This window comes from Chelmon rostratus, chromosome 12 (genome assembly GCF_017976325.1).
Source record: "Chelmon rostratus isolate fCheRos1 chromosome 12, fCheRos1.pri, whole genome shotgun sequence".
NCBI lineage: Eukaryota > Metazoa > Chordata > Actinopteri > Chaetodontiformes > Chaetodontidae > Chelmon > Chelmon rostratus.
The window spans coordinates 3,110,971-3,137,283 of record NC_055669.1 but is presented as its reverse complement, the minus strand read 5'-3'; the positions used below and the strand labels follow the sequence as shown (position 1 = coordinate 3,137,283).

The following is a 26,313-nucleotide window of genomic DNA, read 5'->3' as shown; positions in this document are numbered from 1 at the left end:
TTTACAGCGCTTTGCTTCAGTTGCTTTGCTTCAGTTGCTTTGGTTGTCTCTATTGGGAAACCTCTGCTCTCTCTGGCTGTTAATGATGGCTCCATTCCATTTTAGCATCCCAGTAAGCCAGTGACCCAACATGCACTACACTGGACTCTTGATGAAACTGAATGCAGCCATCATTCATGTTATTAATTACACCTTCAACATCGACACATTCCTGCTGTGAAAAAGCTCTGTATGCACTGAACAAGTCCACAACACATATTCAAAGCATAGTTTCAGTAATGTGCTGTTGCTGTGTGTTCAACATCTGAATGCATCTTCGTGTCTGCATGAAGATCAACAAGTGCAGATTTACAGAAGCCAAAAACAGACACCTTGTGAAAGCTGAATTGTGAATAGTAATTCACATATGGCAGGTCATCATTACAGTATCGGGGAAGGCTATACCAATAATATATTTTTGATTCATTCATCAAACAATATTGTTCTGTTTCAGCGTTGACCAGCAGGTGGCCTTACCAGGAAGGTTGTGACACAGCGTGAGATGACGGCTGTGACAGATTTCACCTCGTGGTTTAACAGTCCCGCCCAGCTCACCACAAACTGACTCGCAGAAAACAGAGGAAATGAGCTGAGCAAAATCCTCGTCCCATCAGAGCAGCTCATTTAGTTGACATGTTTTACATGTAGCTTTCCTGTGCATACTGTGTACACATGCTCAAACAACTGAACTGAGCTTTTCCTGCCGGCATTTGAGAAGAAGGGAAACAGACATTATGGGAGCATCTTCCTCTGGCTTGTTGGATGAGGCCAAAATCACCCACATCAAAGGTAAAACTAAGAGATCACTTCTTCTTCTCCAGTATTCTTTAGTGTCGTCTGCAGCTCTGGACTATTCTTTGAAATGTTTCAGAAGGCCTTTGATGGCCCAGCTATCTTATATGTTAGCCCTATTCAAATATGAGTTTTCCATAGAGAATAAAGTGGATGAATGGAGAGGAAGAAGAAGAGAACAGCGAATGAATGATAGTGTCACCTGTAGTCAACATAGAGGCATTAGTAGCTGCTGGAGCAGCAGTATCAGTAGTAGCTGTAGTACTTATACTTGTATTTACTGCAGAAGGAGTAATCGCAGTGGTAAATGCTGCAGTTTACCCTCCGCTGTCTGTCACCATTTCTGTCCTCACATGCCACATTAATTTCTAATAATCCTAACATGTATTTAATATACTGCCATGCTGACTTTGGGATTGTTTTACACAGTGACTGAACAAACCAGTATAATCTAAAGTACTCGAACAGAACGACATTGACACTGTCAGAGGTAAACAGGAAACATGGGGACGGGTGTGACATGCAACAGAGGTCCCCTGAATCAGAGTGGGGACATTGTGGTTACATGGTACCAGCCTTAACCACCAGGCCACCTGGCCAGCATAAGTTTCATTATTTTGACTTGAAGTGTGTGAAAAATGTGTTGATTTTTAAAAAATGTAATTTCAGCATCAAATGAACATTGACTTCAAAAGAAAAATTAATGACACAAAAAGGATGTGCTACGTGAGCCGCTTTGCTCACTTCTACGTGTGCATTCCTATACATGTTATCGCCACAGTCACATCCTGTCACTAATCTCCACTGTAAACTAGAATCTAATTACAGCCATTTCCAACTATTACATTATTATGGGTTGTCTGATCTGTGTGTTCGGGTGTGTGTCAGTGTCTCAGCGTGGAGGATCAAAGTCAGGCCACAGAGTGACCCAAATAATGTGTGATAATGGTCATACACTATCAACAAATGATAAACAACAGCTTACGACTGATCCACATCCTCCAGGTCAGAGACTACATGAATCCATATTTTCTTGCAAAGCGACAGACATTTGACAAAAACTCTTCACTTCAAAAGATCTGAAGTTGACTAATTCAGACATTAAATGGCATCACATGCACAAACTATGTGTGTGTGTGTGTGTGTGCATGTAATTACATTTTGCCTCTCCACATGACATCATGATCATCAGTTCATGAGCATTTTGTGTTAAGGAGTACGCTGAGTTCCGTGTGTGTTCATGTGTGTGTGTTTGAGCTAATTGCTATCTTCCTCTCAGCCCCCCCTTGTCCTCCAAACTCACTACTGAACTCAGAGCAAAGCAGCAGCTGTTTCAGTCCATTAAACCAGAATCACCAACTCAAAACTTCCACAATCAGGAGATGGGCTTTATTTATTCAACCTTTCTCTTCCCCGAGCTTGACTGAACCATCCACTCAGGAGCAGTCGTTTACTTCCTGGAGTGTTTACGCCCGGAGTTGCATTAGTTAATTTTTTTTAGTCACTTGGGGGCAAGTGGAATAAACTGAAACCACAACACTGACTAATTATCACCTTATTAAGTTGTTATGGCTAAAGTGTAAGCAAAGAGTTACAGATTCATAAATCCAGACATGTAGAAACATGATCATTCATTTGGAGTTGTGTGTATGTGTGTGTGTGTCCACGTCTCCTTTGTGCTCGGGTTTGGTCTCTACTAAATTCTGAGAAAAAGATTTGGCTCTTTAGCTGCTAAATGCTCCACTATCTTCACCTGTAGCTTTGATAAGTTTGATGAGAGTGGTGGAGTTGCAGGCCACACCATCTAAACAATGAGCTGAACGAAGCTAAAAGGCTCTGTAGAGCTGAGAGGAATTTAAAGCATGGTGAGAAATATGGGTTCATCAGTATGAGCGTCCACTTTCATATTACACATAGTTATTTAATCCACTGTTGATAAAAAATGTTGATTTGAGTAGCTTCAATCTATACATTTTCTCCATGAATGCTAACGTCATCGCCTACGGAATATATTTTTTAAAATGTGTGTGTGTTTGTGTGTGTGTCCAGGGCTTGTTGAAAGCTCGTTCCAGAGCTTCGGCGTGTTTTACCGTCAGCAGTATTGTGCAGCCTACTTCGGACACTTACACCAGGAAGTGGAGCCCAAGAAAGAGGGGAAGGGCCTATTGCTCACACCTGGGGTAGGAGCTGCATCTGTCAATCAATCAGCACAGGTTTACTGTAACTACCTATCCATGCTGGGTACAGCTGGAAAATCTGTGCCAGTTTTAAAAAACTTTAAAAGTTTGTGTGTGTGTGTGTGTGTGTGTGTGTGTGTGTGTGTGTGTGTGTGTGTGTGTACAGCCTCAGTATGCTCCGGAGGAAGTGCTGTACCAAGGGTGTGTAAAGTTCTCTTGCTGGGATGAGCAGGGAAAGAAATTCAGAGAGAGATACAGCGTCCTGAGAAGAGACTACAAGGTGGAGATACATGAAAACACGGAGGTAACATTCGCACATAAACGCGTTCACAAACAAAACATGACAATCTCAATCTGAACTGTGTGTATGCTACCACTGGACAGTGTCTGTATTTCCACCTGTAGACTTTCAGCCGTGGAGGCGCAGCTAAGTTGGTCCTCCACACAGCAGGGGGCAGGGTTTTCACCACAGAGCAGGAGTCCAGAGCTCACCTGGAGCAAACCTGTGCTGGAATACTCAATGGTAGTATTCATTTATTCCTACACTTTAAAACAATATACTGACAGTGTTTTACAATACTTTGCTTTACTGTGTTAACACCCAGCTATTTAATCAGTTTAAATGATCAAATGTGGGATCAGAGATTGAGAGATTCACTCATTTGTGCTTGTGTTTAATTTCCTTCCACCTATGCAGACAATTGGTAAAGTCAGAGAGAGAAGGGGAGAACTTTCTCATTGAATTACGTTTGAAAATAACCAAACTCAAACTCATCTTAATCCCACAGCTTCACGCAACAAAATGACCAAACCTGACCTGAAACCAGATTTTTGCTACCCATCCAAACCCTTTGCGTCTCGTCAAAGTATCAGCTTTGGGTCAAGTTTGGGACATTTTTTCATGCGAAGTGGCAGATATTGGCTCAGTTTTGGGTCTCAAATTTGGCAGTACTTGGGTTGAGCTTTACTTTGTTTGTGCTTACGTCACCACCGAGAGCGTGGTCAAGGTGTAACCACAACATCAGTTGCAGACCTGTGTAAAAGCCAAGGCGCTGGATGTAACCTCGACTAAACTCATTCATGGTTCAGAGTAAATTCAGTCGAGCCCACATCTGTAACACTGCTTTCTCTGTGTGTCTGTGCGTGTGTTTAGAAGCGAAGGAGGATTCTTCTTCGGTGGTGTCGTCTCCAGATACGTTTGCTGTGTATCTGCACCTGCCTTACATGGGCCACACCTGCTTCCTTTTCCAACAGAAAGAAGAACGAGATCACTTCCTGTCTGCGCTCAAGACCTGCATTAGACACTCCAACCTTGGTAAAACACAAGCACTCCCATGCACATTTTCTCTGTGGCTCCTTTTTACACTTAGTGTTGGACCTACGTTTAAATATTCAGAATAGTAATACCAGAAAGAAGAGAAAATGATGTGACTTTAAAATGCCAACATGCTAAAGTTGCTCAGTTTTGAACAGCACTGTCCCACAGTGCAGGGTGTAGCTGAAAATGAGGAATCACTCACATCTGGAAAAAAAAACAGCACTTATATAGTCTCTGCTGCGTTAAACAAAGGTCCAGCATGTTGAGAAATGCACTCATTCGCTGTCCTTCCAGGAGCGTGAAGAGAAGACTGATGCCAATAATGCTGCAACTTCCCTTCTGATATGAAAAGATGAAATAATAGGCAATAAAATGTACCCTTGCTTAATCAAATACTCTCAGGGGGTTTGCTGTAACAGTTACACTCTTACCAGTCAGTCTGGTATGGCCAGTAGCTTAATGTGGTGGATATTAGCTTACATGATCACATGTATGCATGCATTAAGTGCTGGGACTATTTCTTGGCGGCAGCTGGGCATAGTGACTCCACACTGCTTCCTGTTGTTCACCAAGACATAGTCACAGCATGCAACCCCCCACCCCCAAATTCACAGGCTGCTATTTTTACATTTTTGCTCCTGTATTGATTAAACATATGAGATTCAACATATTTATGCTAAGCTATGCATCCTTGCTCCTGTTTTCTACATTGAGATAAAAAAGAAAACTATTTCCTAAAATGTTGGAATAATCCTTTAATTTTCTACGAAGCACAGTTCATTAAAGCGAGAAACGAAATAATAGGTCCTTGGAAAATTTGATCTTTTAACGACTACTGGTCAAGTTATTTGAAATCGACTGATGGTGTAAGGTCCTACCAGCCTTGAATTACATGCTGTTCAAAACACAGTATATGTAACTGCTAAAATGGTATTTGAGTCATAATGATTCAAATAGGTCTCAACACTTTGAGATTTCTTTAATGTCAGATGGGGGTGTAAGACAGTTTAAGCTGCTGCAGCTGCTCTTTTTTAAATTCGTCTCTCGTGTGATGGTAATTGCCCTAGCGACGGATGAAAATACTAATGCTGTCAGCTTCCTGTGCGGTTAGCTCGATTGCAAACCAACAACAACCCCTTTGCTTTCGGTGATAGGGTTGTGAAAACACAGCCTGTTATATCTGTGCAGCCACCAAGATACCCTCAGCAGTAACAGGAAACAACACACATCTGGCCAGCTGTGACTGCCTCACTTTGGATACTTGAAGGAGCCACACTGCAAAAAACAGTATTGGTCTTATTCATCCCAAAGTAATACATTACTTTTTCTGTCTTTTTAAAATAATACCCTCATTCCACTTTTATAACTTTCTTGCAATTGGAATGGATTGATTTCATAAACGGAGTGGCCTTCCTAAAATTGCTGAAATTAAAAATAAGTAATCAATAATTTTATGTAAACAATGGGTCAAATGACAATGAGAAAGAAGCTGGTGATGAACCCACGGAGAATTATGACCCAACGTTGCAGCTCTTCTGAGCGTTTTAGCATCTTTTAGATCATTTTTCTGGCTTCACTGGTTACTGTTTTGGGTCTCGGCGCTCTCATCAGCTCAGTTGACAGCAGTCGCAGGCAGCTGTTTTCATCCCACTGTGGACTGCCTGCCAGCAGCAGACTGCAGACAGACACAGCTAGAGACCAGCTGGTGAACGTAGTGGAGCATTTTGCTGGCAACACAGCTTTATTAAAGCTAGTTCACTGTTGTTTGAGATGATGCACATGATTTTGAGGAAAACTGAGGTAGGTGGATGTCAGAGGCAACACTTACTGTTGCTACATGCTATATACAATTATGATCCATTGGTGTTTAAAACATAACACCTATTGCACCTTTAAACATGAAACTTCAAATTTCAACTGAGAAGGAAATGATGTCACCACAGTGGCTGAGTGTGTGTGCATGAACTGACCCCCACTGTTAATTCAGATGAAGCTAATTAGAACTGCGTAGTGATGAGATCTTTGTTCACAGTGAACTAAATTACAGCTTTCTACTTGAAACAGTGTCCCTGGTGTTCTAACACTCACCGCTGGAGCATCTCACATCACATGTCAGTGACATCAGCGAGGAAATGATTTCATGCCAGTCAGTTTATTGCTGCACTAGTGTGATTCACACTCATGGTGTTGGTGATAAAGAGAAGTATACTCAGCATTCCTGGAGCTTTCTGTTCCTCAAATGTCCTTTGTCAATTAAGAAAGAAAAAAAGCCCAAAAGTCTTAAGGGGAACTGGGCCACAAAACACATATTAACATAAAAATGGAGAAGATTAGAGATGTGAAACCTAATATCACTAAACACACTAACACTGGTAGGACTGACTGACGGTACATATCAGTGCGGTGACAGCATATATGCATGATGTGAAAAGTAACATTAGTGTAAATTAACAGATATAAAACACCAAAGAGTATACTCACCTATCATATAACTGCATTTACTTTCTTTTTTCCATTTGTAAGTCTGTCAATACTGTCTGACAGCCCTACCCTGTCTGTGGCTCTCAAAATAATAATAAAAAGTTTTTAGAACTAATTTGATAATATGTATGGCCATTCTATGCCCTTGTAGAATAAGCAATAGTAGAGAGATATTGAGAACAACATTAAACCAGTAGACAGGAACCAGTTCATGGTCAGTGTCCTGGCCTGACCCTTAGGCCACCCAAGCTGAGGACACAGTTTCATTTTTAAGGAAGACTCTGTAGTTCCTAAAACAGCAGGTCACTGTAGTTTTAATCAAATGTTGCTCAAACAGGAGGAAAGAGTGCATTTGTTGGGGACTTGTTGTGTGTTTTAACATGTTGTAATGAGCAGGACGATGATGTATTGATGTCCAAGTTCCACAGAAGAGACAGAGAAATGTAGAGAAAACGATGAACATGACTTCAACCAAACTCCTCCAGAATAATAACAAAGTCCACACTTCCTGCAGACCCCTGGTGTGATTCATCCTATGAAAACCAGGCGTACGTCCAAGCCCTGCGACTCTACCGACAGGACAAAGGATGCTATGAATCCTGGGAAATGCTGCTGGGCACTGAGGAAGAAGTCAGTAAACGCACACACACAGAGCTTTCTGTCTGTGGGTCTTTCTCCACGTGCTTCTTAAATAATGTGTTTGTGTGTGTGTAGGTGCTGGCCTCCCAGGTGATGGAGGAAGTGTTGCCATGGTTACAGAGTCAGCTTCAGTCAAGAGTGAAGGGCAAGAAGACTGAAAGGATACGGCAGTGGTTGGCAGTGAGTTACACTAATACAGCAACACAATACAGGTGGAGGGGGATGTTGTTCAGCATAGCTGGCATGACAAGAACATGAGGCTAAAATCATGCCTCACCTGCTTTGGTACACAAACATGAGCAAAGTGTGTGCTGAGTGACAGCTGGCCTCTGTCTACAGTGTGTTATCAGTCATATACGTTGTTTTTCCTGTGTTTGGGTCATTCAAATGTGTTTCTGACAGTCTTTGAAGGCCTCATATAGTCGATGTGTTTATTCATTTTAAAGGATCAGCACAGAAGTTGTCAAATTATGTCCTGAATGACCAGCAATCCACAACTATAGTAAAGTTGTATACTAGTATAGAGTAATAATAAGAAAAAACTCAGAAATTCAAGTGTGAATTCTGTGAAAAAAATAAAATAATAATTGTGATTTTCTTCTCAAAATTCTGACTTTAAAGCTGCCCTGATCAGCATTTTTATAATCATACTGAATCAAATTACAATGTCTACTGTGAAAGAGGTCACTCAGTGATGAACCCACAGGATATTAATATCTAACGCTGCACTTCCCGCCGGCTCTACAGAGCTATTTCTACCAATCTTTTGGTTGTTGGCTGTTTTGGTTTTACGGTGCACAATTTCACTGTTTTGGCTCAACACTCTTATGAACCTTAGTTCCAGCAGCAGCAGGAGGCCCGCTGTCCCCCACCTGTCCAGCACCAAACAATCAAAGTAAACACAGCAAACAAACAAACAGTTTGGTAACACACTTACCTCAAAAACGTTTTAAGCTGAAAACAGATTGTGTCAACATGTTTCAGGTTGCTTTGCTGACCCCAAGTGGCCAAACAGTAGTATTAAATAAGTATTTGACTCATCTGGGAACACAGTTTCTTTCTCGGCAGCTTTAAACACTGTAATCACTGTCTTTTACCTTGAGCTGAAGTTACTGAAAATGATAATGAAAGTGTTTTATAGTGTATCATACTATTATGTGTTCTGGTATGGATAGACAGTGCAGGCAACCTACACTCTGGTGCTGGAGCAGCTCACCACAACTCTGGAGGCTCTGAGGGAGGAGTGTCATCAGGCAGCATCAGCCAATCAAGCACTAATCAGATCCAACCTGGACCAGATAATGTCCTCTCACTGCTTCCTGGAGAAGAAAGTCAGAGGTACAGCACGCTGACCGTTAACCCCTTAGAGTTTGAACTCACCTAGAAGAAGGATGAATTTGAATGACTCTTTCTGAAGGGCGAACACAGTGCTGTTAAATCAACATCTCAGTTTCCTGTCTGATAAAAGAGTCACTATCAAACATCTTGTGTGAATGTGTGTGTGTCCCAGCATGTATTTGTGAGGAAGCTGAGAAAGTGTGCAGTGAGTCTGTGGCCCCCTACATGTCATCCATCCTTGAAGCGCTCACAGGAAACATAAGTGCAGGAATTCAGGGGATGCAACGCACCCTGCACACACAGATGGACTCAGCCTTCACACACACAAATGGAGAAACAGGGGACACAAAGAAGGTGAGAGACACGTTTGTGTTTTCTGTGTGTGGAGAAATAGTCTATGATTAAAAAGTGTTTATGGGGTGTTTCTTTATGCAAACATCAGCTTTCATTTCCCTAAGTGCTGAGTGCTAGAGTAGCCAATGTATTATTATTATCATTCATCGGTTTAAGCTCATGGTTGTGGTTTTGTGTGTGTTCTCCAGGCCTTGTCCACCCTGCGCTCCATCAGGCTGGATCAGTGCTACAAGCAGGTGGAGAACCTGACAGAGAAACTTGAAGGCTTGAAACAGCGGTTTGGATTGAGCAGCACTCAGAGACTGATTCACTCTGCACATCTGGAGATGGAGAAGGTATGGAGCAGTGATGGAGGTTTAGTCATGGCCTTCAGCTGGGTTTGGCTCACTGCAGCAGTCAGCACAGCCAAGGCCTACCGAGGACCCGAAGCAAATTAGAATAAGGTGAAATGTCTCAGTCATACAGTGTTTGTCATTCGTATCTTCCAGCTGCTGGACAGTGCTGTGTACACCTTAGAGCTGTTCCTCCAATCATCAGCCAGACTGCAGCCTTCTCAGATTCCTGTCAAGATGGAAAGAGCTAAAGAAAGAGTCCTGAAGGTAAAGAAAGGCCGACATGGAATATCAAATAACTTTTGTGCCAAGAAACACTTTTTCAGCATAAAAAATCCAACATTACATCTGCAGAAGTGAGTTTGTGACTAAATTTTCTAGAAATCAAAAAGAATAGAAGATAAGAAATGCAAATGAAAAGATTCTAATACTCTTAGCCACACACTATAGAAATCCTATTCAAGACTCCAAAAACTTTACTGTCTATCACATAATGATAGAAACTGTCTTAGTTCAGGGCCTCACTAACAACATAAAAACATGAATGTGAGGACTGATTTGATCAGTGAGCATATACTGCTGTTAAAATGTCTGACCCTAAAGCCTGTCGGCCTCCTCAAAAGAAACATGCATTGTTGGGCCTTGCTGTAGACCAGGCATGTCAAACTGATTCCATAAAGGGCCGTGTGGCTGCAGGTTTTCATTGCAACCAAGGAGGAGCACACCAGGCCAACCAATCAACACCAAGGGATCACTTAGTTATCAGCTGAAGACTGAGATCAGCTGATTAATTGATTCCAGCCTGGTGTGCTCCTCCGTGGTTGGAACGAAAACCTGCAGCCACACGGCCCTTTATGGAATCAGTTTGACATGCCTGCTGTAGACCCTGTCCACAAGGTGTGAAGGACGGGTGGTGGTCAACCTCAGTGCCCGGGTACTCCAAGATCTCGAGCTGTTCCACCACCTGCCCGTCCAGCCTGAGAGGTCCACAACAAACAGCATACTATGAACTATACAGAGCTGTTACTGTACAGGCAGCTGGTGTTTACTGTAGGTACTTTTTAACATACCTGAACGTGACAATGTTCAAACGTGATCATGGACTCTGTAAGTGAAACCTGTGTGTGTGTGTGAGCAGCAGCTGGACCATGACAGCAGAGTAGTCCAGCGGAGGCTCTATCAGGAGGCTTTACTGGAGATCACTCTGCCTGCTCTCACCAGGAGGATGGACAGCAAGTGGAAAACTGTAAGTCAAACACACAGACAGACACACCCTGCAGTCTGTGTCTCTTACACAGTACAGTGGACACATTTCTACTGTGTGTCATTGCTGTTCAGAGGACTCTACAGAGCTCTACTGTGTTTTCTGTCCAGGAGCTGCAGCAGTTCGAGCAGTACATTTTCTCAGACTACAGCAGTTTTATCCTGGTTCATAATGTCTATGAAGATGTACTGAGAAACATCCTCAGCAAGGAGATAGAGACAGGTAAACACACACACACACACACACACACACACACACACACACACATCATCATCATCATTATCATTTAGGCCTGATATCTGTTATCCAAATTCTCTGATCAGAGGAAGAATAACTCTGTTTATCTGAGGGAAATTCAAGCCTGTGTGAGACTGAGGTTAAGATCAGCTGATTGTCAGAGTGCGTGTGTGTATTTTGAGCTGACACGCACAGCGATGTGCAGACCAGTTTGACTTTGGTCCATCAAATGAAACAAGTTGCACAACTCCTCTCCAGTACACCCGCCATGCTTTTTCCCCTGAGGGAAGGTTTTTCACAAATGGTTCATCAATTTCATCAATTAGCGACGTGACTCTATGACAGAAATATGAATCACTATTAATCACAATACATCATCTTTTACAAAAGATTTTTCACAACATTCAGAATTGACCGTCCATTACACCAACCAGCTTTTCAAAAGATTTGTTTTTCTTTACAGAAAACAAAAACATAAAATGTTAAATCTCATTTTCAATTAACACTCATATGGATGCATACACTCACTTAATGAAAGCTGCAGCTTATTTCTCAGTTAATTTATAGTTGGCATCAGTAGTTCCCTTCCAGGTTATTGAGAACAAATGGAAACAAATGTTTGGGGAATAGGGCCTGGTGTCCTGGAACAGAGACGTGCATCTTATTTCATTTTAAGTCAGTAAAACACAAACACTGTCTCTGCCGTGTGAATGCTGTTGTAGTCTTTTTATCGTGTCATGTTCCCTTTCAGGCCTTCTTGTATTTCTAAGTATCCCACACAGGATTGTGACACTTTTCTCTCTTGCTATTTTAATAAATGACTGGCTTAGCTGAGAATAAATGAAGGGTCACATTTATCTAATGAGCTCTGATCCTGCTGAAATCTAAAGGAAATCCTGTCCACCCATGTTGGTGAACTTGAGCAAAAAGCATCATGCTATGAGTGCATCTTGATGCAATATGTACAGATAATGATCTTCCACAAGCTTTTAAGGCCTGTAAGTGACATATTTGTGCAAAGTAATATTACTTTAATATTACTGCGAACTGAATGCCCTCACCAAATTCCAGTAATTGTAAGAGTGTACGCTCATCATTAAAAGCCACAATTTTGTGACCTTTGTGTCCATAATGGTTGGTGTAGCGACGTGCTTTAAGTACAAATAACATCTGCTAATTGATATATAAATTGACATACCTGTCTGGTCCAAACGTCATTTCTACCTGTGCCCCTTCCCCTCTCCTCAGCGGTCCAGGATGCTGCCAGTAAGAAGAGCAACAATCTCTTATTGGACACGTCTGATCTGAGCATCAGTCAGTACAGTCTGCTGGGGCAGACGCCTCCTCGCTCTGCGCCAGGCAGCCCAGCCATCCACGCCCGAGACTCCTCAGCAGCACCCAGTGAAGAAGCTGCTCTTGTGGTGGAGGAGGGAGGGCAGACAGCCACAGCTGACGTTGGCCTTCAGAGCGACCCAGACCTCAACGCTGATGCCAAATCTGACCCCAGTGCCACTCAAAGCTCTGACCAGAGCACCGTGCTTCTGTCTCCTGTGATTATCGTGTCACAAGAGTCCGATGAATCATCGCCCGAGGAGCCTTCGTGTTTCGAGGAAACCCGAGAAGAAGTCCAGCTAGGGACTGATGTACCGTCACCTACAGCAGAATCTGATGCAGGGCATGAAGTTTGCACACCTAAAGCACCTGCTGACCCACCCCCTACTGATCCCAACCCAGACTCTCCTGACCTGTCAGTGTCCACTCTGTCCTCACCGCAGGCCGCTGATGTTCCAGCTGAATGTGCTCAAAGCGATCAACCTGCAGCGCCTGAAAACTCTGCGACACCTGACCTCTCAACCCCAGATCAAGCAGCATCATCATACCCACCGTGTACAGACAGCCCAATGAAAATCAGCCTCGGCTCACTAAGCGAGGCCATTGGTTGCAACTCTACAGCACCTTCTGTAATGCTGATGACACAGCAGACAACTGACAGAGCTGTTTACTTGACGGGAGAAATGAAGAAAAACTGGGAGGTGGAGAGGGTAAAGGAGAAGAAACAGACAGAGGCAGCAGAGGAGAAAGAGGCACATGAGAAAATCAAAGAGGGGAACGAGGAGACCGAGGCAGGAGAGAGGAAAGAAGAGCAGGGAGAGGGGGAGAGAGCTGAAGGGCAAACGGGAGGCGAAGCTCAAACGGGAGGCGAGCCTGTCGATGAAGGATGCCAGTCCTCTGAATCTCCAGCAGAGAGCGCCACCGCCTTAACCATCAGGCAGAGAGAGTGTGAAGACAAGGCGGATGAGGAAAGGAAAGGCAGTGAGCTTGAGACTGAGAAAAGAACAGAGGATGAGGAAAAAGCAGAGGAGAGAGATCATGAAGAAAAAGCAGGAGACAAAGAAAAAGAGGAGGAGGAGCTTCTGCAAAGCCCACAGTCACTGGAATCACAGCCAGAGAGTGATGCTGAGCTGCCATTGGACAGCGTGGCTGTCATCAGAGAACTAGTGACAGAGATCACTGAAGTGGAGACAGAGATCAGGCCCTGTCCCAACAGCAGCCATGCACCCTGACAGACCTGTACCACCACAACTGACTGCTGTGCCTCTGAGCCAGACGTACTTTACTAATACCTCCCTTACAGTCTCTTGTTCAATGGTACCGAGAAAGAAGAGGGGCAGAGAGGAAGTCCAGAAAGAGGGTTTACCCATTCCATTATTAAGGCATCACTATTTTATATAACTACATTTTGAAATAGATAAACATTTTTACATTTTACATTTGAAATGCTACAGCTTCTTTTTAGTTCTGCTGCCTTTCTGCTCACACTGAAATGGATAAAAAGACATAAAAATGATCTTAAAGCTGCATTCATTGATTTTGTGACTATTTTGGCTGGTAATGACCTATTATCACATTATAAGTTGTTGGTATGTTGACATGGATAATGTCAATGACCTGGCTCTTTAGCTGTGTTCACTGGTGATGTCTGCCTGGTTGGTGCTAGGCGGGTAGTGCACAGTGGGTTTATCACAAATGAAAACAGCTGCCTGCTGGTGGTGACTGTGAACCACTGCAGCACAGCTGTGGACTGTAAAACCAAAACAATGAGCTGAAAGAGGCTGAAAAGCTTCAAACAGCTGAGGAAGTAGTTCCTGCTGTGCTTTCGTGCTAATCCGCTGATCAACACTTAGTAAAACAGCCTGGATGAAGCACTGTGCAGGGCAGGGGAGACCAATGCAAGCTAGTAAACGTTGGTGAAAACAATACAGCTTTCAGTATTTAAAAAAATCTATTTTGGAAATGTGTTATGGCCAATGTGGATAAATTTAATGTTTTTATGCCTTACTCTGTAATTTACTGAAAATCTATCTCATATAATCACCTCATTTCATTAATATAGTAGAAGACTGTCAATAAACCAAACCAAACCATAGAAAATGCATTCAAAGCAAAGGTGCATACAATACGTTCTGTTGTGAAACACCAAAGATGTGATTGTGAACACAGTATGATTTAAAAAAAAAAAGTCATATGTCAAAGGAAATGTGGGATTTTTTCTTGTTTTATTAAAGAACCTGAGGATGAAAGACAGTGAGAGATGGAGTGTATTGAGTTCAGTACTTGCTTCTGTTTACAGTGTCTTGTTAAGTAGCAATAAAATCAATTCTAAAAAACACAATAATATACACAGAGTAACAATAAGTTATGATAAAAAACAAAACGTTACCATGCATCAAAATCTAACTACAATATATGTGCAAATATGCCTATAAGTAACAGTATGTGGCTAATTGTCAGTGCCTATAAATACAGTATGGGCGACCCTCCTTTTTTAGTCAATGGCACAATACATTTTTTGTTTTGAGAAGAGGAATTATACTGCTCTGATTCACACGTATACATTCAGACATGGAGCTGCTCTGTTGTCTGTCAGTAAGTGCCATGCTCAAGGGAGAGTTCCTTAACCAAGCGAGCCCTGGTATTTAAATTGAGACTCTAGTCACAGTCCTCTGTGCATTTTTTAATTTGAGTTCCCAGTTAATGTCCTAACGTTCTGGAAACAACGCTCCACAGCTCTAAGATTATACAGTAAACAATGACACAGTGAAAACAGTTGACTTCTGCAGGAAATGGATGAGGCTGAAGACAGCCATAAACCAGAAATCAGACCAATTATGTTGCCTTACATTGACACAACAAAAACATTCACCCCATGGCTCAGGCCCCCCGATCTCACTGCTGTTAAAACAGAGAGAACCCATAAGCATCACGAGCGCTGCTGTAGTGCCTCACACATGCACAGTAAATGTTCTGCAGGATAACCTCACGGCCCTCTCCTCCAACCTGCACGCACAAACAAAAGCGCTCTCCCAAATGCTTAAATGATGTTAGAGTACATGAGTCAACATGTAGGATGGCGAAACGTGCATATCACTGCACACTGCACTCCAAGTGTGCATACTATTAGTATGAAGAATATGGATGCTTTCAGTGTAGTGCTTTCTCGCCATGTGAACAGCCATTAGAGTTCTGGGCCACAGGATTATGGATATTTTTTTTTTTAATTCAGTGAGAAAGGAAAAACAGAGATCCTCTCTTCCTGTTTAGTAGACTTAAAGTCAGTTAAGGAAGCTAGATTCCCTGATCTCCTCATATACAAAAAAGACTAATACTAAATAGATGTACTCAGTGACTAGAAAAGCAGAGACCTCAGTACTGTGTCGGACCATTTCTGGGCCTGCTGCGAGCTGCTACATGTGCTGGCAGGGTAATAACATTCATCTAATCATGTAGTGACATACTGTGTATCCAGCTGGAAAGAGATGGCCCGCTTCTTCTGCACTGATAGATTTTTTTACTTTTCTCGTCACTGAATAAATGCAATACCGCTGTGGTTTGACATCAGTAACATACACAGACTGCAGCGTTTTAAGCTTCAACTTACAGCCGACATTTTTTAGGCCACTTTCACACTGGGTTTGCTTTTTCAGATCGGAACTTGAATTTCAGGAATTTGACTTGTGATGATTACAGCGACACAGACAAAAGAGAGCTATGTACATTACAGCGCCTGTTAGTCAACTGGCTGTGTGTAAGCGTGTTGACACAGTGTCAGAGCAGTCAAACCGGTGGATCTCGGAGCACATTTGACTAAATGCACTTTCTGTCACTTTGAAGAGAACAAATGAACAAATATTTATTATAACATTTGAAAAAAAAAAAAGCAAAACCTTAACAACAGTCATTCTTTAAATGATATGCTGACCCACTGAGAACTAACCATAAGAAGTCTGCAGCCAGAGGGAAAGGAAGACTTCACTACTTATCTGTCTGCCATAATGGTGAATGGATGAAAAGGGTAATGAAAGGTGACTGCATGGAGCTGTTTTTATATAATAACTAGTTTCAGTTCTACGGTGGTGGTGTGCCAGTCCTTATCAGTTCTATGTATGTCAGTCTTTCATCGTCTTAGTAACTATAGCAATGCGATGCTGTCAGTCATGAGAACTAGCAGTGAAGATGTGGACATGCAGGATGTGGACAGGGAATGGATCTACGATGACAGGATGTCATGAAGTGTGTAACAAACCGGCGTGTGTGTCTATGAATACTGATAGAAGGGCTGTTCATCAGGTCTGAAGCCATAGGCGGTGGCTGGTCGTCCAGGCGATGAGCTGGTCTGGTCGAACACATCGTTGCCATCTCTGGAAACCAAAGCACTTCAAATGAACACAGACTGTTACTTTCCCCACGCGGGAAGCCAAACTGAGTTAGTTATTTCCTGTGGAGAGACAGCTGGAGGCCTCAGGGTTTTGATGGGTCTGCCAGCGGGGTGTGTAAAATGTTCACATACAAATAAACAGAAATCTTGTCCTGTAAGAAGCTAAATTCAAGCGTGTGACCACCTTCCTGCAATGTCTCAAAATGCTGACATTACCAGAGAATCAATACCTGGCAGTCTGCTCTTTACATTGACATATAACCTTCACCAATGAGATCAAAGACTGATGATTGATTCTCACAGCACTGCTCCTGCTGCTTTTCCTAACTGCTGGTCCAGTTTAGGCTGGTAAGACTGGACAAATTATTAGTTGCTTTGAGGCGTCTTTTCTTTCCCCAGCCCTGTTTATTCCTGCAGCTCGTCTTTCTGCAGTATGTTAACTCACCCTGTATGGTGCAAGTCTCCATTTTGAGGCTGGAGGTCGTTGAAGAAGTCTGGGCTGACAGAACCGTCGGCTGGGGTTATTCCATCTAGAGACACACACGAGGATAAAGCAAACACACACACACACACACACACACACACACACACACACACACAAATGTTTGCACTTCCTTGACAGCAATGGTGGGAGTCAGTGTGGAAGAGATGGACAGACTCTGCTGTGGAACTTTACGCTGCTGACATGTCCCCTCTGGGGGGAGTTTTCAAGCGTACCTGCGCTGTAGAATAGATCAGTCCTCTCGTTGTCGTTATCGTAGAGGTACGGTTCAGACTCATCAGCCTGGCGACTCTCAACCATCTCCAACCACTGATTGTTATGGAAACGGAACTTCTCTGACTGAATCTTCCTCCCCCACTCCTCATCGTACTCCTGGGAGATGAAGAAAGGGTTAATAAATTAGAGGAAAACCTACAGACATAAACAGGAAGTTGTGTTTCTATTCCTTATTAAAAACTTGCGATGTGTCCCTTTAGTTAAAGTTGCTACCCTGTGTGTGTGTGTGTGTGTGTGTGTGTGTGTGTGTGTGTGTGTGTGTGTTTCACTTACAGCAATAATATCGAGGGTGTTGTCACACACTTTTCTGATCTCAGCGTTCTTGTCATGCATCAGATCTATCAGGTAGGCTGGAGCCTCTAGAGAGATGGTTAAAGAGAGACATTCTTCGAGGGTGGAGATGTGGGATGCTACAGTCAGTGAAACCTCCCCCCCATGCATTCATGCCCCTCATGCATCTTTAAATCTGTGGCAGACAGGGTGCACTGTGGGAAGGATACGGGTGTCTTTGATGATGACGTCTCGTGTGGCTTGATGAAACACCATCTGATAGAAGACGTAGACAATCTGGCACACAAACTCATCATCCTCCTGCTGGGCTACATTTAACAAAGAGAAGAAAATATGGAAGGCAGGTTAAAATACTGCTCGTTTCATGAGGTATGATCGCTCTCAGCTCTGAGCAGTTTCACATTACAAACTGCCTGGGAGCACAATTCAGTTTATGTATTATTTTTAAATATGGTTACAAACATGCAGCCTTTTCTTTGACCTTTACGTCATTGGGTTAATTTATTCAAACAAAGAAGAGGGATTTTCATTTCTGGTCTCAGTGAAACAGTCAGGTAAGAGTGTATTTTATATCTCAAGACATTCATACAAGAGAGCATGCAACACCTGTAGTTATACATCTCAAAGAGTGTCAACATTTGAACTGTGTTCATGAAAATCACATGTGTATGTTACCATTCAGTAGCTCGATAAGGGCAGGAATGATGCCAGACTTAGCCAACATGGCAGCACAGGCGTCATCCATGGAAACTGTTCCGATCATTATCACCACCTCCAGGATGAGGTCATCCTCTGCAGAGCCTGAACACACACAGAGACACACACAAATGATACAAGATGAAAGTCTGACTCTACTCCCACTGTGATATGAACATCTCTGGCAGGGATTCCTAACATTAGGTTGTTTAAGAGTTGTGAGAGACTACATACTTTATATTTGCCTAATGAACTTTATGATTAAAGATGACAGTAACAATGAATATATGAGAACTATGATTCTGAGGGTAACTTCCCTGAAAATCAAATCAAATTAAAAGCAAATATCAAACATTTAATTTGTAGAAAATTGCAAAAATATACATAGACTACAGCCATGTATACTACATGTATATGCCAATGTGAACATATATTTGTTATGTATGTGGCTGTGTGTGTTGAGCTCTAACACTGCTACACATTTCAATTAAGGGACATTTCCTGGGTTCTGTCTGTGTGTGTTCTCTAAATGTAATCAGTACCTGGTTTAAGTCTGTCCTTGAGGTAGGGTACCAGGTTGTACTCCTTCAGCACCAACTCCCAGTCCAGGTCAGGGATGGTGAGGTTGGCCAGTGTTCCCAGACACTCCAGAACCCACACCTCCTCTTCCTCTGCACGGATCTCTGCTGCCAGGTCGCCGACATAGTCCTGACAGAGACAGACAAGACAGAGCACATCATTCACACCATGGGCCACTAAAGCCCTGCAGACAGACAAAAGACTGCTTCTGCTAGAACCATGGCCTCTAACAATCATACTAATAACAACAATACTTATAAAAGACCTAACCACAGGTAGAGTAAAGGTTCTCCTCACTGTTGTGGGGTTCTGGGAGCAGTATGGATCTTTCATTGTGTTTGTAACTCACTATGAACAGTGCTTTGGTTGCTCCATCATGTTGTGAGATGTTTCTGATCATCTTCATCAGGAGGCAGTCTTTAATCTTCAGAGCTCTCTTCATCAGCATCTTTAACCCATTTCCTAGTCAGAGAGGCGCAAAGAGTCTTCTAAAACAGAAGTATTGTTTTTCCAATAATCACAGATCAATCAAACAAGATTGTACATGCAGACAACTCTCCTCTGAAGCCAGAAAAAGAGTCAACTCAATGGGACAGCACCACCGCTGACAGAGAATTCAACTTGTGGAAAAAGTGTGAGCAGTCTCAGGGACTCAGGGACAAATGCAGCTCATACACAGTGTGCAGTGTAATATACCTTCACACATGAGCTGGGCATTCCTCTTGTTCGCAGCGAGGTTGATACAGATGGAGACAATCTCAGCCTCGATTTCCTCCTCACTGTGCTCATACAGCATTTGCATTAGCTGGACACAAACACAATGTTACCTGTCACTTAAGAGCTATCAGAGACAGTGCATCCGTTCATATTTGTTCAGTTTGTTCACAGTGATTTTCAGTGGATCTCTTTGTACCTGAGGAATGCAGTCAGTGTAAACAAACATGCCCTTGAAGCGGTCGTCGATGCTGATGTGATACAGAATGCGCATGGCGACCTGACGGTTGTTCTCATCGCCTGCACGGCAACAAACATACACAAACGGCGATCAGGATAGAAGGCCACAGCCACGCAGGCAGCACTGTGGGGCTGAGCTTTGAGTTAGATGCTAATGTCAGCATGATAACTTGCTCAGTGCGTGCTGATGTTAAGCAGGTGCAATGCTTACATCACATGTCTACTGTGATATAAAGGTTAATGTGCTGTAAATGCATCACAGACAGTATATATTGTATGATGTTAGTGTCTACTGTTACCCAACAAGGCAGTCAGTTTAGGTAACAGTCCGACTTCCACCATCTTGGCTCGGAGTCCAGAGTCAAAGGAGAGGTTGAGCAGCAGACGCAGGGTCAGGTTTAACAGGTCTTCATGGTCACACGGAACCAGGCGAGCCAATCGTTCGACAGTATCCACCTCAGCCTGCAAGTCACAGACAGAAACAGATGAGATTAAACTAATGATGCTGAAACTCAGTCACAACAACAGAAAGGAACAGAATCATTCAGAATGAGAAGAAATACTGAGGGTGAAGCAATAAACACAGCAAGAACAGACGACATATGATTTAAATGGAAGTATTTAATACATAAGTAGGATTAAAATGACTCTGTAACTGCGTCTGTCTGCTGTTTGTTGCTGAGCAGGTTGTGTTCAGTAGGTTTTTAGAGCTTTTTCTCTGAGGACAGCTATTATATAGATTCTAGCTGCTTCAAGTTTTTCAAGTGACAAGCTATTAACTTGACTTGCCAATGAAAATCTAGGTCTTCTGACGTGACTCAGGTAGAGTGCTCAGAGGAGGTAATGCGTTTTATTAACGTTACATAGTGTTTCCTGTGTGGCCACTGACAGACGATGAAATGAAACGCACCATTACCTTGAATAAGATTATGCATTTATGCATTGAACTTTGTTGGGAACATTTGGGATAATGCAAGTACGCAACAACATATACAACATAGGTCTAGTCGTTTTCAGACATTTCAATGAGGAAATGTTCACCATGTCATTCTTGTTCTCCAGGAAGATGGAGAGCTTTTTGAGGAATGAGACCACCAGGACCAGCAGCTCCTCATCATCCCTTTCAAGAACCTTGACCAACAGACCAACAATGTTTTTATTCCTCATCTTCAGCTCCGTTCTTGTGTCCTCAGCAAGGTTCAACAGGAGGTAGAGAGACACTGGGAGACAGTGAAAGAGAAAGGGAGACATGAGGAAAAGGAGGAGTCATTCTCTGCTTACATTCAAAATGAACACCAGTGCTCAGAAATACTGATTCCCAAACTTTTTTCTTGTGTTTCATAAAGTTACAAGCAATGAATAGGATTTCTCCTACATACCTGGGGTGAAACATTTCTGGTACATATGGGCAGGTAGGTCACATAATGTATTATTTAGAGAGAGCTGAGAGGCCAGCCTACCTCTGAGCAGCTGCTCCTGTTTAGCCAGAAGGCCTTGGTATTTTCTCAGAGCTTTGTCCTGGTCCCTTCTGAGTGAACCATTCTCTGGCGCTGACTCACGTACACAAGAGAGTGTTAAGAAACACACAGTGAAACACACAAATCAAGTCAGGTATCAGTAGGACGGTAGAAACATAACCGACAGCTTGAGCAGACGAACCACACCGGCTCAAAGGATATAAGCCTTGTTCTTCTTGCGTAGCTCCTCGCGCCACACATCATGTCTCTTCAGCTCATGTTCCACCACGCTCATGCACAACGCGCCGATTTTATAATGACTCACCACTCCGTGAAACTGGGAGAAACTGGAAGACAGGGGAAGACACACACCATGTAGCAGGACGACGAAGAACAGTACTATACCAAGCACGAGTGCAATACTAAGGGAGTGTTTGCCATTCTGCGTGTGCGTCACCTGGAGAAGCAGAAGAAGATGTAAATGATGATAGTAGCCAGCTCTACACTCTGTTTCCAGTCCTCCCTCAATACTCTGGCCAGAGCACCTAGAGCTGCCTCTACACACACACACACACACACACACACTTTCCATCAGTAAGCACATCAAAGTACAAAAGTAATGATAAATAATTGTATTTCTATTTATGAGGCAACATCTGCTGTACGCATCTTAATTTCCATGACAAGATAAGAGTGGCTTTCACTTGCATTTTATCTGAACGCTGCAATGGATGAAGGTCAATCTCTCAAAAATTGAGCTTGATGTGAAAATCAGATGTTAAATGTTTTCATGATTTAGCAATATGGAAAATATTTCAAGAAGCTAACACCAAGGTTTCCATAAAGTGGAATACGTCTGTTAAATACACTGACTACAATACGAAATAAAGGAACTGGAGTAAGAACTGTAGGCTACAGAAAGAAAACATGGTGTTAACCAGCTCATAGTTGAACGTAACGATAGAGTGTAATACTCTATCACCGTCTCATGACTGAATGATTTAGCCGACATACAGTGAAAGCTTTTCCATCTGCGGCTGTGATTACCATGAATCTGGTACATCTCTGAATCCAAAAACAATCTGATGCCCAGGGATTGATATTGTGTCTCCAGCTTGAAAAGAATAAGTAGAAAACTGGGTAGCTAGTCGCTATCCCTGAGAAGAGCGCCACCTATAAAAACCCAATCTCCCACCCCACCAGACTTGTGATTGGTTTAAACATCAAAAAGAAGGGCAGAAATGTACCTTGTTAAACTAACTATCAGATAATTTAAGTATGCATATATAAATGTAGGTGTGAGCTACTTTGCTAAGCATCAGAATTAGCAGGCAGAATGAAACTGTACCGTTGTGGAGCAGCTCCTCTAGGTTATCAGGGTTGCGGGCGAGCTGCAGAATGAGAGCAGAGCCTCTGATCTTCTCTGGGATGCCTTCATAGAGCAGTTCAACATACTCATCCACTCTGGTTATACTGGCTTCCTCATTTATCTACAGAAACATAAACACAGACACATTCACACACTGTTACTGACCAATAACAAGGCGTGACACACTATTCTAGTCAAATACAATAAACATGGATTGGCTATGAAGGAACACGATACATGTAAAAGCAGGCAGAGTCAGTCGGCGTGTTCAGCTGTTACCTCCATTCCTTCAAACGGAGTCAGCTCTCTAGGTTTCACACTTCTTTTCTCTTTCTTCTCCACTGGCGACACAAAAACAAGAACAAATAACAATAAAAACATTACAGTTCTGTACTCCCTTCAAAACGTGAAGCTTTGATTCATTTATTGTACGGTTCATCATTTGAATAGATGCTGCACATCTACACATTAATCTTCTTATTGTGTGTTTAATAATAAACTGTATACTTAACAGGATCTTCATGGTGAATCAATGAACTGAAAGAATCAGAGCTGTCAACCCTCATGAATTTCTCCTGTATTTCACCCTTCTCTCTCGCTGTCCTCCCGTTTAAACATGTTAAATGTAAGGAGTATGTGGACAGTGCGACGGGTGGTGGGACGGCCCAGGACAGGGCGAAAATTTCCCTCATGTTCAAATCTTAATGTTGACAGGTATGGAAAGACTAGCATTCAAGGGGGCATCAGCTAATAGGAAGACAGATAAAATAATAATCAACTGAAGTATGTTTTATTAAGCCTACATATAAAGCTTTATGTGTACAAGGTTGATAATCTGCCCTGAGTATGGTGCCAGACTACATGACGTTAGGTTTGTGATCAAATGTTGGTGGTGAAGATGTTTAGAATCTACAGCAAGGGTGTAATAATGGTGACTGACTTTTGCCCTCCACTGGTGACGATTTCCTGTTCTGCAAGTAGTAGAGGAGCTGCTCCACCTGGGGCAAACGGGAAGGAGGGATGAGTTTACACTCCTCCACCACTTTCTTGGCCAAAGCTCCCACATCTGTGCTTGGAGAAAGACTTTTCACACGGATACTGGAGGGAGAAAGAGAGGACATAGAGAAGGATGATGTAGACGGGTAAGAGGAACACAATGATGTTTTCAAGGACCATCCTGAATAAATCTAATCCAGTTCAAGTGAGGATATTAGAGAAATGAGAAGCGGTGTAACAGACGGTGGACTTCTATCAGTCCATTTCAATTCAAGTAGAGAGGAAAGAAGTGATGAAACAATAGCAGACACAGGAAAGAATGAGAGTAGTGTGTTGAAAATGAAGAGTACACTCACATCTTTTGTCCCTCCTTGCGTTCGCCCAGCATCTGGCCTCCGCTCTCTCCCAGTATAGACGCCTCCACCTCATAGTGCACCACCAGGGCCTTCTCTGTGGGATGGACATCCAGACTGCCCGCAGTCACTTTGCTTTGGGTGGTGATGAACACACAGTTGAGTTCACAATAACTCTTTGTTCCATAACTTAGTCAAACTGCAGAGTGCCTAAGTTTCTAATCAATGACTTTCACAATAAATAAGTAGGATGGAGCAGAAGTAGGTGTCAGGACCATGAAGTTAGACATCAAATCTGTCTCCATTTTAACATTTCAGACACACCAGCTGAAATGTGTCTATTATAACTCTGTCACGGAATCTGATAATAACTTAATCATAGCAATGCACAAGAGAAAAGCAGATCATGCCAACAGTTAAAACAGTGAAGTGTCGCGATCATCCGCCAAACAATAACGTTATACATAGAAAAGACACGCCCAGGCAGCGACACACGGCTGGCTGGTCTGGCTGGCTAACACACCATGCAGGGTTGAATTGCAAAGACTAGTCCCACTCCCGGTGTCAGTGAAACAACCAGACGGTAAACAAATTCAACATGAGACAGTTTATAAGCTGCGCAGTTCATCAGTCACCGTTTCATAGCACTGTAGCTTGCTAGCTATGTTAGCCATAATCCAGGTATCGCAGCCCCCTTCATCGAGGGAATGTAAAGCCAAACCCCGTTTAACAATGGCGCTGTGTTAACCGAGGGAAACATATGTATGAAATACGCCATGCAACACAGGTTAGTTTCTTGTACTGGTTCACACAGATAAGCTCCCTACTTTTTATTAACCAGTTAACATTAGCGCTGTGTGCCATGAAGGGGCGGTTTTGGAGAGACATGACTGTGGGAGCAACTGCACTGCTTATAAAATGTGACATTTTGCGTGTTATGTGTGGATTACATTTATGACAAATTGATTGGTGGACCACACTGGATTACCAAAAGCCCGTCAATCATTTGCACTTCGTACTCTCTTTTCCCGGAGAGCAAGACAGATGAATTTGCCCGTAGTTTGACCCAATGTGGGCTTCTCTCCCTGCCCTAGTACCGCTCGCATCAGGACAAACTAGATAGGACTGAATTTCAACAACAAACGTCCAATCTAGGTGCTTGTTAAACACAAATAGTTGCAGTTGTATATAAATTATGGATATTGTATTTTTACTACATTAACGCACAAGAATAAGGTTAGCTAGCTAACGTTTGTATTTCCCAGATTATATTGAACTAGCGGTAGTTCGCGTTAAAATCATGTTAGCTTTGTTACGTCTCACCGTTTGAGGTAGCGCGCGTCATCCTGCATCTTCCTCAGTGAAAATGTTCAGATTTGAACTGAATTTAATAATTTGATCACATAAAACGAATCTTCCAAATCACGACCATAGAAATCAGTGTGCTAATCGCTAGCACCCCTGTCAGAACAGCATGAATGGACTACAAACAGGGAGTTGTGATTTCCGGTGGGTTTTGTTTTTACGAAGTTGAGGCTCCCAGGCAGCATTTGTTCTCGTGCTGCTCGTGCAGGTAAAAAGGCTGGCATGAGATCGTAACCAGCCGTGGTTTGCCATTACACTCCACCATCGTCAAACCGACACTGTCTGAACTATGTGGTCTGTCTGCTTTCGAGGCAGCAGCTGCCTGAGAGGCTAAAGTCAGGGAATAGTGTCCATGGGAATGAAGGGCAGAGAATCCAACTGAAACTCCTGGATGAATAATATTCACTGTTTACTGATCGTCCAAATAGAGGGAAACTTTCAAGTAATTGTTTTTCTATTATCTGGCCTCTATCTTGATCACCTCCTGTTAACGTGTTAGTCAACATTGAAAACTGGAAATTGTTTTATTGCTAGAACATAGAATTTAGCTTTTGTTTTGTTTCATAATTTTTATTTTATTTATTGGCTATATAATAGATCAACATTATTTGGAATTGCCTCTTACAAAGAACTACAATCAATGTCTTTTATTAATAATAATAATGATGATGATAAACTTTATTTATATAGCACTTTTCTTAAAACTGTTACAAAGTGCGTTACAAAATAAAATAGACCCATATTGGCAGATAAAGTTATTAAAAAAAAGGTCAAAGGCATGAACAAGG

General features: G+C 42.6%; 2 protein-coding genes across 2 annotated transcripts; one reads left to right on the top strand and one right to left on the bottom strand.

The window, feature by feature from the left end:
- Positions 1-618: 618 nt before the first annotated feature.
- LOC121614630 (protein Niban 1-like) lies at positions 619-14,552 on the top strand. The gene is made up of 14 exons (XM_041948610.1): positions 619-828; positions 2,881-3,011; positions 3,175-3,312; positions 3,414-3,531; positions 4,162-4,323; positions 7,322-7,437; positions 7,522-7,626; positions 8,622-8,784; positions 8,957-9,138; positions 9,327-9,473; positions 9,627-9,737; positions 10,609-10,716; positions 10,845-10,956; positions 12,220-14,552. The coding sequence occupies exons 1-14, from the start codon at positions 774-776 to the stop codon at positions 13,533-13,535; spliced, it is 2,964 nt and encodes a 987-aa protein (XP_041804544.1). The 5' UTR covers positions 619-773; the 3' UTR covers positions 13,536-14,552.
- Positions 14,500-25,622, bottom strand: LOC121614631 (kinesin-associated protein 3-like). Its single transcript, XM_041948611.1, has 20 exons — positions 25,484-25,622; positions 24,164-24,295; positions 23,752-23,909; positions 23,091-23,152; positions 22,791-22,932; positions 21,900-21,999; positions 21,665-21,789; positions 21,446-21,544; positions 21,027-21,205; positions 20,285-20,447; positions 19,945-20,045; positions 19,728-19,836; positions 19,381-19,493; positions 18,995-19,160; positions 18,432-18,557; positions 17,966-18,064; positions 17,739-17,824; positions 17,405-17,561; positions 17,133-17,217; positions 14,500-16,670 (listed from the first exon to the last, which is right to left on the bottom strand). Exons 1-20 carry the CDS (start codon positions 25,510-25,512, stop codon positions 16,568-16,570), a joined length of 2,334 nt encoding a protein of 777 aa, XP_041804545.1. The 5' UTR covers positions 25,513-25,622; the 3' UTR covers positions 14,500-16,567.
- Positions 25,623-26,313: the final 691 nt, after the last annotated feature.